The sequence below is a fragment of the Meles meles genome, chromosome 4, assembly GCF_922984935.1.
Source record: "Meles meles chromosome 4, mMelMel3.1 paternal haplotype, whole genome shotgun sequence".
NCBI lineage: Eukaryota > Metazoa > Chordata > Mammalia > Carnivora > Mustelidae > Meles > Meles meles.
The window spans coordinates 30,826,720-30,844,793 of NC_060069.1; the positions used below are offsets into that span (position 1 = coordinate 30,826,720).

Here is an 18,074-nt window from a genome sequence, read left to right on the forward strand (position 1 = left end):
GCGCAGGTTGGTCCCGGCGCCCGCGCGGGGTCAGAGTCCGCAGGGAGGCCCCGCGGGCCGCTTCGCCGGGCTCGGGGCGGGGGGAGGTGGCGCCTCCGGGGCGGGGCTGCCGGGCGGCCTGGCGGGAGGCCGGGCGTGCGTCAGCGCTGCGAGCCCCGGAGTTTTCCACTGACGAGGAGGGCGGAGCGGCGGGCGGGGCCGGGCGCAGCCAGTCTCCCGCCGCCGCCGCCGCTGCCGGACGCGCAGAGCCAGAGGGGCGGCTGGGCAGACGGCTGCCCGGCCGAGCGCACACGGGGTCGCGGCGCGGGGGCCGTACCCGGCCGGGACGCGGATCGCGTCGGTGTCCCGGGCGAGCTCCCGGATCGCAGGTGAGCGCCGAGGGGCTGCGGGCCCGGCTGGCCGGGACCTTGGGGAGGGGGCGTCCCGCGCGGGGGGCTGCGCCCCTCCGGCCCCTGCCACTTGCTCCTCAATCCCTGGCGCCGGGGCGGGGACGGCCCGGCTCGGCCCCTGACTGCGCGCGGCCGGCCGGCGTCCGGGGAGGGGAGGCGGAGAGGAGAGAGTGGCAGGTTTTCCGCTCCCCTCCCCCGCGCCGCCGCCGGTACCCCCGAGAAGTCGCGGCGCCCCGAGCCCGGTGCGGGTGGCGGCCGAGCGGAGATTGGCGCTGGTGGCGGGGTGACGGGGTGTGCGCGTCCACAGGAGTTTCCTTTTGACCCAGTTGCCAGAGAACTTTTCAGAAGTTCCTCGCGTGGCCGGAGCAGGTGACATTTGTCGCCTTCCTCCTCGGGCTCCCCCCCTCACCGGGGGCGGGCTGCGGCGCGTGCCTGGCGCCCCCGGCCGGCGGGGGTCAGGGAGGGAGTGGAGGGAAGATCGAGGAGGAGTGAGGCTTCGTGAGTCACGGACCCCGGCAGGAGGGAGGGAGGGAGGAGGGATTGTGTCGTACGCTCACCTGTTTGTCAGTCACCGTCACACGCAGAGGCCGCCGCTGTGAGTCACGGGCGCAGCAGCCCCACCGGACACCCGCGGGCACACGTAGGCTCTCTCCCACGCACTTCTCCCCTCTCCAGCACGTACTTCCTCCCGGTCCTCAGTTTCCCCTCCCTGGGGGCCCTTCCACAGACTCGCACCCTTGAATGTCCCCACCACAGCAGCCCTCACACACTTAGTCACCCCAGCTCTCTGGCACAGTCACACACAGAGCCCACACTCCTGACACCGAGGAGCCCTCCCCGGCTCCACTGCCCACCCCACACCTCCACTCAGATGTCTCACAGCCCTCTGGAGCAGGCCTCCTCCGCTCGCCCCCCAGTCCTTGACATCAGCACCCTCCTCTGTCTCATCCGGAAGTCCGCAAGTCTAGTCCCCTTTCTCCTTTGCCTTCCCTGTCCTGTCATCACTCACCTAACCCTGGCCCGGGGCCAACTAGTCACACCCCCCCCTCTGGTCCGGGACTGAGCCATCTTTTTAAAATGCAAATCTGGTATTGTCACTCCCTACTTAAACCCTTCTGTGGCTTCCAGGGCCCTCAGGCTAAAGCCTGCCCTGTCAGCCCTGGCTCTCGAAACCTGTCCCAGGACGCCCCTCCCCCTCACCATTCTGGCTAGCTTTCTCCTGCTGTGCCCCTCTGGAACTTTCTACCTCTTTTCCTCCTAGAGATTCTTTTTACCCTCAGCTTTCCCCGTCCTTTCCCACCCCTCCCACCTGCCATCCCAGCACTCACCAAAGTTTTGTAACTATACTCCTTGTTCCTAAATTCAAAGCTGCAAGAGTGCAACCCTAGTGTGGGTCTTGTTCCCTGTCGGCCCAAGTGCCTGACACAGTGCTTGGCATGCCGTGAGAGCTCCATATTTGTTGAATGAATGAGAATGAAGGAGGCCTTGCTTAGCTGGAGGAAGCAGTTGCTGTCAGGTGCAATTTCCCTTCTGCAGGAGCAGTTGGCCTCCTGTAGGCAGCAAACATTTGGCACCTACCCAGTGTCAGGCCTTGGAGGCCAAGGCTGAGGAACTGTGCCCTCCCCCAGGATCACTTTCTGAGAGATGGGGGGAAGGGGTAGGCTAAGGCTTCCTGTCTGCCCTCTCTCTGCTGCTGCCCAGAGTGTTTTTCTAGCCAATGCCAGTGGGGGCCAGAGGTACTCAGAGGTGTCTTTTCCTTGTCCCAGGAAGTAGTTCCTGAGAGTCTGGAGTCATGTGACCCCAGGTGCTGGGGGGAGCTGGCTTGACCAGGGCCTGGGGATCTGAGGTTAAAGGACACATTCTTCAGATTCCCGGAGGAGGATGGAGGCAGCTGAAGGTGCTCTCTCCCCAGTATCAGCTCTGGTGGGGAGCTGGGACAGGAGGACTGCTGAGCTGCAGAAAGGAGTCGATGTGATTTCCCAGAGGCCTTGAGATATTCCCCTGGCCACCAGAGAGCCTTTGTTTGCCTGGTGCCCCGGGGTGAGGGGACCTTCCTGGGATTCACAGTATGGTCTGAGTGTGTAGACGGTTGGGAGTAGTCGAGTGGGGAAGTCTCACCCCTTCATCCTAGCTGTCCCACTCCTGTGTGTGGTGACAGGACGGTGGCCTGATCTCAGGGCCCAGGCAGATCCCGGAAGAAGCCTCGCTCTCTTTGATTCAGGGCTTGTCTCTGGGGCTCCTCTGGGGTGTGTGTGGCATTTCTGTCCGAGCCAACTCTTGGGAATTGCTTTTCCTTCCTCCAGGACCCTAGGAGGGGGCCGTGTTCACCCTGGGAACTGAGCCATGGTTGGGATTTTGATTCCTGGGTAGCTGCTGAGGGCCCCTCCCCACTCCTCTGACTCACTGTCTGACACTTTTCTTGGAGTCTTTCACTATCTTTCATTCCTTTTTCTGACTTGGCCTGTCCTTCTCTCTGGCTGAGGCTTTTTCTCATCTCTGCTTCTTGGCCTCTGGATTCCCAGGTGGGACAGAGAAGCACAAGACCCAAGGGCTGCTCCTTCTCCCTCCACCCCAGAGGAGTATCAGGGAAGAGCTAGTTCTCATTATGCTCTAGGTCTGCAGATCCTGCTGGGGTTCACCACTAGAACCTGCAGCATGGCTGTAGCTTCCCTGTGTCCCTGTTTTTCCTGACATTTATAACACCTTCACCTTAAATTCCCATTCTGTAGACATGCCTTAGGCAGAGCCAGGGTGTCTGGCTTAAATCTGCTTGCTTGGTATCTATTTGTTTACTTCTGGGGAACAGGGTGTCTCCTGAGATGCCTGTGTTGGCATCTGACGGCAGCCTGAGCTTCCTACCCTCAGAGCCACCCCCTCCTGTGGCTCCAGTAAAGGCAGATCTCTGGTCTGCACGTGTGTACCCCCAGACTAACTGACAGGATCAGGAAGTCGCACTGAGGTCCACCTCTGCTGGTCCTTAGGTGCCTTCTCTGTGCCAGACTCTGCTCTAAGCTTGGGTACAGGGATGGCCAGGCAGAGAGGCCCTCTGCCTGGTGTGAGGGAAAGACAGTGAGGCCACAGCAAGGCTTTGAGAGAAGGGTGGGGGTAGGGGATTCCCAGAGCCCGTGGGAGCCCAGAGAGGCATGTAGTGAAGAGTGAGAAATAGGGGTTTCAGGGAGGCCATCTTGGAAATGACTGTTAAAGGAGAGTAGGCTGGGTTCCAGCTTGTGCAAAGGCCAGGAGGCGGGCAGGTCATGGCAATTAGGGGAACTGCAAGTTCAGCTGGAATATAGTGAGGGAAAGGGGGAGGCAGCAGCCAGGCCTGCTTCAGCCTCTCCCGGAATTCTAGGCTTGATCCTAAGGCCCAGCTTTCCTAAGCATGAGGATGGCAAGCAGAGATCTTTAGGAAGATCACTCTGGCTGCAGGGGGATAGCAGAAGCAGAGGCAGGGGACGTTGACAGTAGCAGTGGGGACAGAGACATAAGGTAATAAACTTAAAATTGAAGGAGCCATACATGAAATGCATAAAGCATATGAATTCTATGTGTACAGCTAGATGAATTTTTAGTTTTAGACATTTGTGGAACCACCAGCCAGGTAACACAGAACATTTCAAGAAACCCACTCACCCAGCAGTGTGAAGTCCCCAGGCTCCCAGTGCATATCAAACACCTCACTGATTGGGTTTGCGTTTCCTTAAACTTCATTCACATGTATTCTTACATCTGGCTTCTCTCATTCCGCATGACATCATTGAGATTCACATGTTGTATCCAGGAGCTCCTTTTTCCCACAGTGTAGAATGCCATGTTCACTCAGCACTTACCACTGTCCTAAGAACTTGACATGTATTGATTCTTGTAAACCTCCCAACCCTGTGAGGTTTTAAGACAAAGAATTGGAGACACTGAGAGCTTAAGGACCTTGACCGGGGTCACGCAGCCAAGTAATAGCCAAACCAGGGTTCCCGTGCAGGCAGTCTGGTTCTGGAGCCAAGGTTCTTAATGCTATGCTGATGGCCTCCCCAGTCCCCACTGTCTCTGCCTAGCCTTGTGTGCGTTAAGTGAGCTACTGTGTGCTTGCAGGACTGGGGGCTTGGATGTGGCCAGAGGGAGAGGGAGGAAGGAGTTGTTGAGGATGGCTGCAGGTTTCTGGCTTGAGTAACTGGGTGGGTGGCAGTGCCGTTACTAAGATAGGGAACACAGGAAGAGGAACAGATGGCACAGGTTGGGGGTGGGGAACAGAGACAAGAGGTTCGATTTGGGGCCTATGGAATTTTATGTTTCTTAGGGACAGCCAGGCAGAGATACAAAGTGGGCATTTGGTTTTGGCGGTGGGTGGGCCTTGGGCTTGGGCGTATGATGAGGCATTCAGCACCCTATGGACAGCATCTGGAGTTTGGGAGAGGATGATGGGGTCTCCCCACAGGGCTGGTAGGGGCAGGGTATGTGTGTGTGCGCCTGGCTCTGGGTCATGAGTTCCCCCAACTCCTAGGAGAGCCTGCAGGTCAGCTGGGAGCTGGGTTGTTTTTGTTTGTGGTTTTGGGGGGGTTGCGGGGGGGGCCAAGCCTGAGAAACTACCCGCTGAGAAGTCCCCGGAAGCACCTGTGCGTTCTCTTCCCCTGGCCCAGTGTGAAGGGTTAGCAAGGAGGGGAGTTTCTCTTGCTTCTCTCTTGTATGTGGGGAGAGGCTGTGCTCAGGATGAATTTTATCCAGTAAGTCTACTGACCTCGCACCTACTATCTAGCTCTAGGATCCAGAGACTCTGTCCTAGGCTTGGCAAAGGGGGACAAAGGAGGACAAGGTTTAGAAAGGACACCTGAGGAGAGGAGATCGCCAGCTTTCTGGTTGGTTTTTCCTGTTCTCATTTCCTGTGATGGCAGTGGGGGAGGGGTTCCCCAGCACTAGGGCCTCTGCACCGTTTCCCCTTCCTCCTGGTGACCTCCTGGGGCCCAGGCCTGAGCCCTGTAGGACACAGAGAGACAAGGTAGCTCAGCCCTTAGGACTGAGTCCTTTGGGGATTCCCAGGGATAGCGAAGGCATTTAGGGGTGGGAGCCCCGATTCCACTCCCCTTAGCCGAGGCCAGCCAGGCTGTGGGAGGCTCCGGTTGCCCTGCTCCAAGGGCTGAGACCCTTAAAGGGGAGACACAGTAAGCTGTGTCCTAAGGTACCCCCAAGTCACCAAGCTACAAACAGGAGACAGTGGGATGTCATCTTGATTGGTCAGTTTCACTAAGAGTTGTTGTTTTGTGTGTGTGTGTGTGTGTGTGTGTGTGTGTGTGTGTGTGTGTGTTTTGAGAGGAAAAAAATAATTTTCCATAGGAAGTTAATTCAAACAAACAGAGCTAGATGTTGGAGTTGAGGCAAGATGTAGATGCATTTTTAAGATCAAACAGGAGTTGTTAGAGACACATAAAGCACAGCCAGGCCTGGAAGCAGGGGACTTCTGTGGGGCGGGGGTTTCTGAGGGAAAGTCTGAGTGGCTCTGTCACGGGAGAGGAGGGGCTCCGGAAAGTCCTGTGTCTGGAAATCGGGGCCAGTGTGGAAGGCAGCCTGTTTCCCGGAGTGCCCTGGTCAGCCTGGCCCCAGAGACAGAAGGAGAGAGACAGAGTGTGTGTGTGTGCGCACGCGCCCACGCATGGGGTGGTATATCTGGGGGGGTGTTTGGGGGTGGTGGTGGAGGAGGGAGGGGGAAGGAGAGCCACCGTACAGGGCTGTGCAGGCTGTGGCAGACGGCCTCACACACACAAAGGCACACAGATGCGAGCCGCGTGAATCACCCAGCCAGTGAGTCAGCCCCCAGGATTCCTGTCGGGGAATGAACGAGGCCCGGCTGAGGTCTGTTGGTCCATCTGTTGGTCTGGTGAATGCATGTGTGTAGGTGGGTTGTAGGAGGTAGTGGGGAAGGTTCCCACTGGTGTCCTGGGAAGGATTTTGGGCAGAGATGGTGGGAATCTGCAAGTGCCAGGAGGAGGGTTTGGACCTCTGTACTCTGCCTGCGGCAGGAAGCCTCTTGAAGCCGTCCCCCTGCATGCAGAGCCAAGGGGGAGGCCTAGGACACCTTGGAGGGTAAGGGGGAGTTGATCGAGACTGAGCAGCCGCCGCCTGTCTGCAGGCCTGCCACCCAGAGGTTTCTCCTTTGCATTCCAGGCTGTCAGTGTGCGGACCCCAGAGTACCCCCTGCCCCACCATGACTGGGCCACTGAAGAGGAAGTTCGACCAGCTGGATGAGGATGACTCCTCACTCTGCTCATCCTCCTCCTCTTTGTCCTCCTCGGGCCATCATTCTCTCTCCTGCTCTCCAAGCTCGTCAGTCTCCCCCGCCTGGGATTCTGATGAGGAGGGCCCCTGGGATCAGTTGCCTTTGCCTGACCGTGACTTCTGTGGCCCCCGGAGTTTCCCCCGTGAGTCCCCCTCTCCTGGGAACCACCACACCCCTCCCTTCCTGAAGATGAAATTGGGAGGCCCCTGACAAAGCCATTCTGGCCTCTGGAGGTCGTGTCCCAATAGCTTTGGCTCTCCACCTTGGCCACTTCCCATAATGCAGTGGTCACTGGGGAATGCCCACTGTCCAGAGGCACCTGGGCCCAGCTCGATTCAACTTCGACCTCAGGAGTCCCTGCTTAGAAGTCCTGCAGGTCAGGACGGAGCTCCTCAGAGTCGCCCTGGGGCCCTCTGGCTCCAGTTCCTCCCTTACGTTCCAGTTTCGTTTCTCCAGCTTGCACACCCTGTCCTACCAACTGAACCACTAGAGTCCCACGCCCCACACTCTACGGTGGGGCCTGTCAGGCCGGTCCCTCTCCTGTCAAAATGCCGTTTGGCTTTGCCTGAACATAGTGGAAAGGTTTCATCCCCAGTTACTTTTCAAGCTGGCATCATTCTGATTTCAAAATGACAAAGAGCCCCAATGCAGTATTCCTCGATTTTGTTTTCCATTATTGCTGCCCCCAACCCCAGGGAACCTTTTTAGACACATTTTTCCTAATTATTACTGCAGTGACATTTTAATCCCTGGGTATGATGTCTTTGTTTATGTACTAGTATATGTATCTGTGTATTGTACATAGAAAAAGAGTGATTTTTAGCACATAAAACCTAACAGCATGTTGACTAAACTGGATTTATTCTGGCAATATAAGAATGGTTTAATATTTATAAAATCCAGTCTTAGAGTTTACCCAGTGACTATGTCAGAGGAAGAAAAATAAGAGAGCCACTGTGGATGCTGAAAAACACTTGATAAAATGTCATGTTCCTTCTAGATAAGGCCCTTGGTAAAATAGTAATAAGTGAGGTCTACCTTAAATGATTAAAAATCTGTGTCTCAGCCCCGAAGCTGGCATTCCTGTCAGTGAGAACATACTGGAAGCCGTCCCACTAAGGGACAAGATGAGGATGCTGTCAGCACTAGTAGTTACCATTGTTCAGTAAGTGCTACCCAGTTCAGTTTGCAGAGAGAATAAGAATTCTATGTATTGGATTGGGACAGGCAAAATAGTAAGTTGAAATACATGCAGTTGCCAGTATTCATTCAGCTGTTCTAAGGCACTACTTATGGTTCAATTAAAAGCAATAGTATACCAATATTTGTATAGAATATACCAAATATCTTACTAATCAGTATACAATCCGTAACTTAGGAAGGCAGTTCCTGTTGCAAAATGCAAGAAACTAAGGAAAAGGTCAATATATTTTTTTTTTTTTAAGATTTTATTTATTTGAGAGAGAGACAGTGAGAGAGAGAGCATGAGCGAGGAGAAGGTCAGAGAGAGAAGCAGACTCCCCGTGGAGCTGGGAGCCCGATGTGGGACTCGATCCCGGGACTCTGGGATCATGACCTGAGCCGAAGGCAGTTGTCCAACCAACTGAGCCACCCAGGCGTCCTGGTCAATATCTTTTTAATTACATGGCCTTAGAAGTTATTTTGTAAAATGCCTTGAACAAAAATAAAAGACAAGTATTTGCAGATAGCTTAGACAGATGATCAGTGTCTTTAATATCATATATAAAGAGCTCCTACAAATCAATAAAAAAACTATAGAAAACTACCTAAGGAAACTATAAATGACTAATAAAGATGACAGAGGTGTTTAATCTCACAGTCTCATTTGGACTGGTAAGTAATAGTAAGCCCATGTTGACCTAGGAGGGGCATTCAATTTTATCAGCTCTAATCCCAGCCAGGCTAGTTCCTAAATTCAGATCCATTTCTTTTTTTCTTGGGGTGGGAGGTCAAAGCAGGATGTGAGAGGAAAGGTCATTCAGTACCGTCTTTCTGGAGGTTTGCTGAGCCTCACAGAGAACTAATGTCCTGTCCCTTCCTTCTGTGCCTTCCAGCCCTGTCCATCCTGAAGCGGGCTCCCCGGAAGCGGCCAGGCCGTGTCGCCTTTGATGGCATCACCGTCTTCTACTTTCCACGGTGCCAGGGCTTCACCAGTGTGCCCAGCCGTGGTGGCTGCACTCTGGGTATGGCCCCTCGCCACAGTGCCTGCCACCGCTTTTCCTTGGCTGAGTTCGCCCAGGAGCAAGCCCGGGCACGGCGTGAGAAGCTGCGCCTACGCTTGAAGGAGGAGAAGCTGGAGGCGCTCCGGTGGAAGGTAGGGGAGACCCCTCTCCATCACAGGGGCCCTTGGCTGGCTTCTGAAGTCCTAGCCTTAGAGGGGAGGGGCTTCCAGGGTGGGAGCCAGTATGCTCATTATGTATTTAGGGAAAGAGCCCTCTGGGGCCAGTATTGCTCCATCAGGGCCTGTTACCTAAATGATCTGCAGACAGAGTAGGGTGTGGAAGGACCTGTGTTGGCTGTAGTGGCTGGGGGCATGGTGCCTGAAGCTGTCTGACCTTGCCATGTGAGGGATGGGAAGTTGATGTGACATGGGGGTGGGGGTGTCGGGCTGGCTGTGGAGGGAGGCTGGGGGCTTGTCCAGGAACTGCGGAAATGACAGGAACAGGAACTCTCTTTGCCAGTGCCCCGAGGGCAGTGTTGTTGGCATTCACATTCACTGTGGTATCCATGGTGCTCAGCCCAGAATAAGCCTGTGGGGAACATTTGTCCAGTGACTGGTGGTGGTGGGGGCCAAGACCCCTGTCTTGTCTCTCACATCCTCCTTCTCTGCTGTGGTACAGCTTGCAGAGACCGGGGTGCCTGAGACGGAGGCTAGCCTGCCACTCACAGTGGACGCCATTGATGATGCCTCTGTGGAAGAGGACTTGGCCGTGGCCGTGGCAGGTGGCCGGTTGGAGGAGATGACGTTCCTACAGCCCTACCCAGCCCGGCGACGGCGGGCTCTGCTGCGGGCTGCTGGTGTGCGGAGGATTGATCGCGAGGAGAAGCGGGAGCTGCAGGCTCTGCGCCAGTCCCGAGAGGACTGTGGCTGTCGTTGTGATCGGGTCTGTGACCCCGAGACCTGCAGCTGCAGTCTGGCGGGCATCAAGTGCCAGGTACGGGCTGGGAAGGGGAACCTGAGCTCGGGGGTTTCTCTGGGCTCCGCAGGATCCTCACTCATGCTCTGCTCTCTCTGCAGATGGACCACACTGCATTCCCCTGCGGCTGCTGCAGGGAGGGCTGCGAGAACCCCAAGGGCCGTGTAGAATTTAATCAGGCCCGCGTGCAGACCCATTTCCTCCACACCCTCACCCGCCTGCAGCTGGAGCAGGGGGCCGAGAGCCTGGGGGAGCTGGAGGATCCCAGCCAGGACAGCCCAGCCAGCCCTGGTGAGCAGGTCCTGGCCCCCGCTTTCCCGCTGGCCAAGCCCCCTGTGAGCAGCGAGCTGGGAGACAACAGCTGTAGCAGCGACATGACTGACTCCTCCACGGCTTCCGGCACCAGCGAGGCCCCGAGCGGCACCACCCACCCAGCCCTGCCTGGCCCTGGCTTCCAGCCGGACATGGATGATGACAGCCTGGCCCGGGTCCTGAGTCTCAGTGACTCTGACCTGGGAGGGGAGGAGGAGGAGGAAGAGGAAGGGGGGGTGGGGAGCCTGGACAACCTCAGCTGCTTCCACCCAGCTGATATCTTTGGTACTGGTGAGCCCGGTGGCCTGGCCAGCTGGACCCACAGCTATTCCAGCTCTAGCCTCACGTCAGGCATCCTGGATGAAAACGCCAACCTGGATGCCAGCTTCTTCCTGAACAGTGGCCTTGAAGGGTTGGGAGAAGGCAGCTTCCCTGGTGCCTCAGTGCTGCCCAGCTCAGATGCTGGCCAGAGCAACTCTGTGGACCTCAGCTTGTCTTCCTGCGACTCCTTCGAGCTGCTCCAGGCCCTGCCAGACTATAGTCTGGGGCCTCACTACACCTCCCGGAAGGTGTCTGACAGCCTGGACAACCCGGAGGCCCCCTTCTTCCCCCTGCCTGCCTATTCTCCAGCAGGGGACACCGGCGCTTGCTTCCTGGAGTCCCTTGTGGGCTTGGCGGACTCCGCCACTGAGGCCCCGGCACCCTTCATGGACAGCCAGTTGTTTGAGGACCCGGCCCCAGCGCCCCTGGTGGAGCCTGTGCTTGTGTAAGGACCAGGGGACCTTTTCATGGTCCCAAGAGCCCTGTTGCTGCTTTGTTATTTGGGGGCTCCCTGAGGTCTGTATGTTAAGGGTTTTCCCGTTGGCTGGCTCATCCATACGGGCACTCCTGAGTTTTGTGCAACACTCTGGATTGACTTATTTATTTTTGTAACTTCTTCTGTGCTGAAGAGAGGGCAGGGAGGGGGCTTTTCCCTGTCAGCCACCTGGCCCCACCACCACACACCCCCCCCCCCCCGAACCCACACAGTCTCTTCTTCCACTTTCCATGGTGTGTGCCAGGAACAGGAGGAAATACGGCTCCCCTGGAGCTTCGCAGACCCCTTTCCGGTCTCGTGTGACGTTCCCTATCCTGAACAAGACAGGGCTGAAATCTGCCACTTCTAATGGCTTCTCCTGCCACCCTGAGCCCCAGACCCACGGGTGGCTATATTTTCTGGACTGTGAAGACTGTAATTTATTTCCATAATTTATTTGGAGACTAGAAGGCATAGGCTTCTCCCCTCTGGCCGGTGGGCAGTGCTGGAGTTGGGGTAGGGCACAGAACCCTGCGAGCCCCTTCTGCCTTGTCGTGCATCCCCTACCCTGCCTGGGCTTTGGTACAAACCAGGTGTGGATTGGGTGCCGATGGTCTACTGCAGCAGCAGCCTGGTCATGAGAGGCAAGTGGCTGGGGACAGCCTCTAGGTAGGGGGTTGGGCTGGGCTGCGCTGGGCTGGCCAGGCCAACCGTGACCAAAACCTGCTTCTGCCTCCACACAGCCCCCACTGCTTCCTGTCCTCTGCCTCATGGTCTTCCTCCCCAAAGGCCACAGGCTTTATTCTGGGCCCACTAATGTAGAAGGGAAGCAGGAAGCCCAGAGGGGGCGAGGGACTAGCCTCGGGGCCACAGCACGCTCCTGACGACTATCTCAGGGCTTTCTGGGCACTGCATGTCAGCCCCAGCCACCTGTCCATGCCCTAAAGCCAGTTGGCTTGGGTGAGGAGTGGCCCTTTCGGCTTTTATGCCCTTTGTTTGCTGATGTTGAGTTTTGCATCCTAATTTCTGTATCGTCCTTGAGTGTCAGAACTATAATTTATTCATTTTTCTCTATGTCTGTGCCAAGAAGCCCGGGCTCTGGGCCTGCCGCCTTGCCCAGGAGGCCTTGCCAGCCTGTGTGCTTGTGGGAACACCTTGTACCTGAGCTTACAGGTACCAATAAAGAGGCTCTATTTTTAAACTGTGGTCTGTGTTTGTGGGACTGGGAGATGGGGGTGGTATACCCTTGGGAGGTAGTGTGGGGGGAGGGAGAGGGGTCCCCGCAGGATGGTGTGAACTCAGGCTATGTTGGGGTAGGAGTGAGGGCCACAACTCAGTGGGCCTCCTCCCATGCAAGCCTCTCACCTTGGAGACAGGAAGCCCACTGGGAGGTTGCCAGGCAGAGCAGTTTTCCCTTCCCACTAGCCCATCTCTCTCCAGTGGTCTCCCAGGGTGGTGGTGAGCTGAGGCAGTATAGTCCTATGAGACGGCTCTCTGCTCAGCTGTTTAACACTGGTCTCACTGAGCTTGGGGCCTGGCCTAGAGAACGTTCACTCTTTCAAAGTGTACAGTTCAGTGATTTTCAGTATTTGCACAGAGTTGTGCCCCAGTCACTACTCTTGAATTCTAGAATGTTTTCATTGCCCCCAAAAGAAACCCCTTACCCATCAGCAGTCACCCCTCATTTCTCTCTTTCCCCAGCCCCTGGCAAGGAGTCTGCTCTCTGCCTCTGTGGATTTGTCTCTCCTGGACATTTCCATCCCTAGAATCATATAATATGTAGCCCCCCCTCCCCACCCCCAGTTAAGGGCAGACAGTGGGATGTCGCTGGTAGAGTCCTCTTAGGCTGAGCAGCTGAGGCCCTGCTGCAGGACCTCAACCATTTGGACCAGCCAGACCTGTCTGACCTGTCCCCAGCAGGCCAAAGGAGCAGGCCGCACCCTGCCCTGGGGACTCCCAGCCTAGGGCCTGAGGAGCAAGTTCAGCTTCTCCCTTAGGAATAAAGATGTATACAAAGTGCTGGAAGGGAGGACCAAGTAAGGAGACCAGATGTGGCTCTGATTCTCTGCCTTTTGGTCTGTGCTGGGCTCTCCTTACTTTATCTCTGTGGCTTATTGGGTAAGAGCACAGACCCAGAGTACCAGGTTCAAATCCCAGCTCTCCTACCTAGCAAGGTGACTTAGGCAAATCACTGCCTATCTACCACCACTGGGTCTTGGTATCCTCAATACTGTGCAAATAACACAGTTGTCTCAAAAGCTCATTCAGTTCGCATATACGCAGCACTTAGGACAGTACCTGGGGCATGTTTTTGACTTCCCTATTGTTTTCATGTTTCTGCCACTATCTCTATGTTTTATCCTCTCTTTCTCTGCCAGTTCTGCCACTCTTTGGGTATCTGTCTCTTACTTCTGAAAATGCATGGACATGGCCTCATCATCAATGGTCAGGAGAGGATCCATAGCTTGGTGCCTGACCTGTGATGGGTAGCCTGTCCCTGTAAGCAGCTTAGCCAGAGACAGCCAGGTCTTAGGTTTCTCCTGGTAGAGTATCCTGGTACATTCCATTGCTCTGTCTCCCTGCTGCTGGTCCTCAGCTGAGAACTCTCTTGTAGAGTTTGCTTCAGCACGCATGATTCCAAGTCTGGGTCTCTCCAAGGGCTCCGAGGCCCTGCTCTGATTAGCCTGGGGGTCTGGACAGCAGCTCCTGGCCGCTCCAGTTCCCTGACTGGAAGCCCCCACAGGCTCATAAACCGTGGACATAGCCTATGGCAGGACTGAACCTACCCCCTCCCAATGTAGGGCAACAAGATCACTTCCTGGCCTTTTTTTTTTCTTTTTTAAGATAAATGAAGACCATTTAGGTTTTACAGTAATAAAAATGTGATTAATGTACAATCCTTTACAGCATCATTCTCCATACAGACAAACCTGTCTCTCAACAACCCGCCCCAAGAAACCAGATTGTAAAGCAGATGCTAATAAAGGGGACTGGTTTCCCATAGGAAGAATGGTAGTAACCTGGGGAAAGCATTCCAGATCACTGACTCAGATCAAGAGGCCATACATGTGGTCAGTGGGGTGTTACAAAGACAAGGCTCAGCCACCACCAAGGACAATTCTGTCTGTTCTAAACGCGACCCCTACCTGTCCAGTTCCCAAACTGTCATCACTGGACAACTTCTCTTGAAAATTTTGCTGCATTCTACTCATACTAAGTATTTTGCTTTATATCAATTATATCGATGTGCTTAAAAGTTAGAACCATTCTGAGTAACAGCACTCATGAATTCATGACTTTGTCATGCTAGTTATTTCTCTATTATGTAACAATGATTTTTAAACACATGGTTATTAAACTGTAAACTATTTGCTGTATATCATTGGCAGGGGTTTGTATCATGGTTTGGGGACAGGCACATCTCATCTAGTTTCCTACCACAGAGGGGGACACTGAAGTCCATAGAGCAGTAGCTCTCAGGAAGGTCACAGTCCTGTGACCAGAGAGTTCCTTCTCTCTGAGGCCAAACTGGGCCTGTTACTGGCATCATGAAAAACAAGGAGAGAGATGTTGGGAGCTGCAGCAAAAGTGACCTCTGCCACCCTCTTGCCAGTTACAAGTAACATAATTCCTCTAAATAGAGACCATTGCTTTTGTCCTCTGAGGTGTGAAAAAGGTTTCTGGAGGATATATCTGTTGGTCAGTGTCTTTTAGAAAATCTGAAGTGAGAGCTATTTTTTTCTTGGGCTGTGCCAGTCATGGTAATCGGGTTTGTCCCAAACCAGTGAGGAGCAGCAGAGGCCAGCGGAGGACCTGGGGAGGAGACAGAATGTATGGACAGAGTGAGCCAAGGGCCTCCACAGCCTATGGGATGATGGCCTCCCTCACACAGCCTCAGCTGTGGGACCTTCTGAGCTGGTCGTCCTGTCTGTGCCCCAGCCGGGCAGGATGCTGTGGGGAGTTGCAACTTGAGCTCTGGGGGTCCGAAGACCAGATAGGAGAGGGGAGGCATTTATAAACTGACATAATAATATGAAAATAGCTGTAGGAAGTTTTGTTTTTGTTTTTGTTTTTTTTTCCCCAAACCACCTCTTTTTTCCCCTCTGCTCCCTCACAGAGTCTGGAATAAAAATGGAGCCCAACAGAAGGTGCCCAGTGAGCCCAGCATAAGTTAGGCTGGTGGATCCCTCTCCTCCTCAGAGCAAAAGTGCCTTTTGTGCCTTAAAAACACAAAGCTTTGGGATGCCCTTAGACCAGATGAGGCATGATTCAAATAAACCACACACAATAGAGAAATGGGCAAGAATATGTCATTTTCTGAATCTCTTCTCCCCTGCCCCACTTCCCAACCCCTCCAAGAAACTTCTGTAGCTTGATGGCTTCCACCCACCCTGGCTCCCACTGACCACAGCTAGGGCCTCAGAGACCCTTGGGCCTTTTCCAAAATTTCTTCTCTGATTTGGGGGTAATTAGGATGCTCTCTGAGAACCTGGGACAGAGGAAGAAAGGGGTAGAGCATCAGGCAGGGGTGTACATCTCTGCACCAGGACCAGGCCACAGCACCAGCCCCCCACCCCACCTGTAATGTATCCCAGGGGCTTACAATGGCTTACATGGTGGCAGACTTCAATGGCCTCCACAAATCTCTTGTCCTTCAAGTAGTTGAAAGCGAGTTTGAAGCCTGTCCAGGGGCACAGGGAACACAGACAGTGGCACCCTAACCACCCAAGAGCCAGGGTGACGGTCCTCCTGCCCAGTGCCCAGGTCACCCACATGCACTTTGGCTGCTTGCCTTACCAATGCCAGGGTTGGCGTGATGACTGTACTTCCAGGCCAGCTCGTAGTTGGTGGCTGCGTCTTTGTAGGACTGCTCCTTCTCCATGATGAAGCCCATGTACTCATAGGCCTTGCAGCAGGACTGCAGGGAAAGCCACACCGGGTCCCAGCATAGGGTACAACCCGCGAGGGAGGAGGGTTTGGGTGGGGTGGGGGGGGAAGGATGGTGGTGAGCTGCATTAACTCTAACCTCTCAGGGTCTCCAGTAGCATCTCCCACCTTTGCGAGGGGCAGACTGTGTGCCCCCTCTACATTACCCCGACTTTGGCATGACCCCTTCCCCCACAGCCCTCCAGCTCTGACCCCCACACCCCTCAAGCCCTTCCCATCTCTCTTGGCTTCCCCACCCTGCCCGCCTCCTCTTACCTAGCCGGGTACCCCTCCCCACTCCCGCCCCCGGTTCCGTTCCCATCTTGCTTAGCGTGCATGTGCCCTCTTTTGTCCAGCCTCTTCTCATCAGGTTCTAACCCGCACCTCCTCTGCCCCCGACGCCCACGCGCCCCTTGCGCCCTGCCTCCACCTGGCGTCCCCACTCCCCCAGATGGCGGCGCGCCCCCTGCCTTGTTGTACTGTACGCAGCGCCGCAGCAGCTCCGACGCCAGGTCGAACTTGCCGCCCTGGCAGTACAGGTCCGCCAGTAGGAGCCAGCTCTTCTCCAGGTCCTCGGCCTCATCCAGCGCCCACGGGGCTTTGGCCAGACGCTTCAGCTGCGTGCGCGCCTTCGGGACCTGCTTCAGCAGCGCGTAGGCCTGTGCCATGGCCAGCAGGGCAGGGACGCTCTCCTTCTGCGCACGGGGCGGGGGGGTGGTGTTAGGGGGTGGGTAAGTGGGCGTAAGTGCGCTGGGCCCCCAGCCTCGCCCCACGCGCCGCCCGTCTCGCGCGCCGGCCCACCTCGGCCTGCGCCATCTCGATGAAGGTGCCCAGCGCCGCCTCCACGTTGGCCTTCTCCCTGGTGGCCAGCAGGCAGAGATTCTGCAGCAGTCGCAGCTGGGTCTGGCCCCGGGCCGAGTGCGGGTAGAACTCACGCAGCAGCTTCTCCGCGGTGCGCACACCATGCTGCTCCGAGCCCTTCCTGTCGGTGGAGCTGCGGCCATTGGACACCGGAACCCCGGAACCTGTGGGGCCCTCACTTGGCCTGGACCCTGCCGCTAGCGAGGCTCTACCCTCCTTTCCCGGGGTCCTGCCCCTGCGCCCCCGCCCCCAGGTCAGCCGGGCCCCTACTTGCTCTCAGCCACCAGGTTCTCAAAAGCCTCTGCGCCCACGATCTCGTTGTCTGGGTTCAGGCAGATCTGCACCATGTAGTAGGTAGCACTCTGGCCCCAAGAGCTGTCCTTGCGCGCTTTGTTTAGGAACTTCAGTGCTTCGTTGGGTTGCCCTATGTGCCTGTGGCGGAGAAGAGAAATACCCAAGAACCAGAGGGAAACTGAGGGCCAGGGAGGGCAGGAACTTGCAGGGACCACTCCCTGGGTCTGTGCATAGTAGGGCTGGATCGCTGCTCTCTCCGCACCCTGATCTGCACGCTGAATTTCTGCAGAAGCCCCGCGTGTCTGCTAGGAAGACCCCCTGCAGGAGATCGTGAGGACCGACACCCCCCCTCCCCCCACCCCCCCAACTCACCAGCAGTACATGCCTCGGCAGTGGTTGAAGCCTGGCTCCAAAGGAATGCGGCTGGACATCCTCTCGGCCAATTCAAAGAAGGCAGGGGCATCTTCAAGTCTGCCACTTCTCCACAGCAGATCAATTAGTTTATTCAGTACCAAAAAATTGTCTGAAATAAGAAAGCAGAAATCTCCAGGCTGTGATAACCACTAGCTACATCCGTTTGGGTGCTGCCAGATAGCATGGAGAAGGGAGGGGACCAGCAGACACTGCCTGGTTTGGGCTGAGCCGGGGCATCCCAGCAGCCTCAATGTCTCCACTGGTCTCCACAGTCGAGAGAATTCTCATCATCACACTGAAAATTAGTACTAATAGCTAACACTTGTACAGTATCTGGCATGAAGCAATTTGCCTATATATTAACTATACAACGGGGTACCAATGTTTCCCATTTCACAGATGAGGAAACTGAGACACAAAGAAGTTATCTGCCAAAGGTTACACAGCTGGTAAGTGGAAGAGCTTGAGTTAGACATAGGCCATCTGGCTCCAGGATCCGCACTCCTAATAGCTGCCCTCGGCTGGGCTTCTAGGCAGAGCTGGTTTTGGGCCTCCAGGGGCTCTAGTCTGAGCATCAGGTATGGTCCCTACCCCAGCAAGAGTGTGGTTTGATACTGCAATGAGGGAGAAATGTAGCTACCCATAAGGGAGAATTTCGAGTC

General features: G+C 55.6%; 2 protein-coding genes across 6 annotated transcripts in view; one reads left to right on the top strand and one right to left on the bottom strand.

Annotated features, from left to right (window-relative positions):
* The first annotated feature begins 213 nt into the window (after positions 1-213).
* On the top strand, positions 214-12,118 carry CSRNP1 (cysteine and serine rich nuclear protein 1). Its single transcript, XM_046002371.1, has 5 exons — positions 214-368; positions 6,540-6,793; positions 8,727-8,986; positions 9,513-9,827; positions 9,911-12,118. Exons 2-5 carry the CDS (start codon positions 6,580-6,582, stop codon positions 10,889-10,891), a joined length of 1,770 nt encoding a protein of 589 aa, XP_045858327.1. The 5' UTR covers positions 214-368; positions 6,540-6,579; the 3' UTR covers positions 10,892-12,118.
* The window catches only part of TTC21A (tetratricopeptide repeat domain 21A), a 38,799-nt gene continuing 29,718 nt past the window's right edge, over positions 8,994-18,074 (bottom strand). For 2 of the 5 annotated variants that reach the window (XM_046002365.1, XM_046002364.1), the window contains 7 exons: positions 17,371-17,521; positions 16,975-17,136; positions 16,645-16,825; positions 16,314-16,538; positions 15,715-15,835; positions 15,531-15,598; positions 8,994-9,422 (listed from right to left, as the gene is read on the bottom strand). In XM_046002365.1, coding sequence (XP_045858321.1) covers positions 9,129-9,422; positions 15,531-15,598; positions 15,715-15,835; positions 16,314-16,538; positions 16,645-16,825; positions 16,975-17,136; positions 17,371-17,521 — 1,202 coding nt within the window. In that variant the 3' untranslated portion in view covers positions 8,994-9,128. Of the gene's footprint in view, positions 9,423-13,873; positions 14,731-15,294; positions 15,407-15,520; positions 15,599-15,714; positions 15,836-16,313; positions 16,539-16,644; positions 16,826-16,974; positions 17,137-17,370; positions 17,522-18,074 lie in introns of those variants that run through there. The other 3 variants (XR_006818026.1, XM_046002366.1, XM_046002367.1) reach the window with 3 other exon arrangements.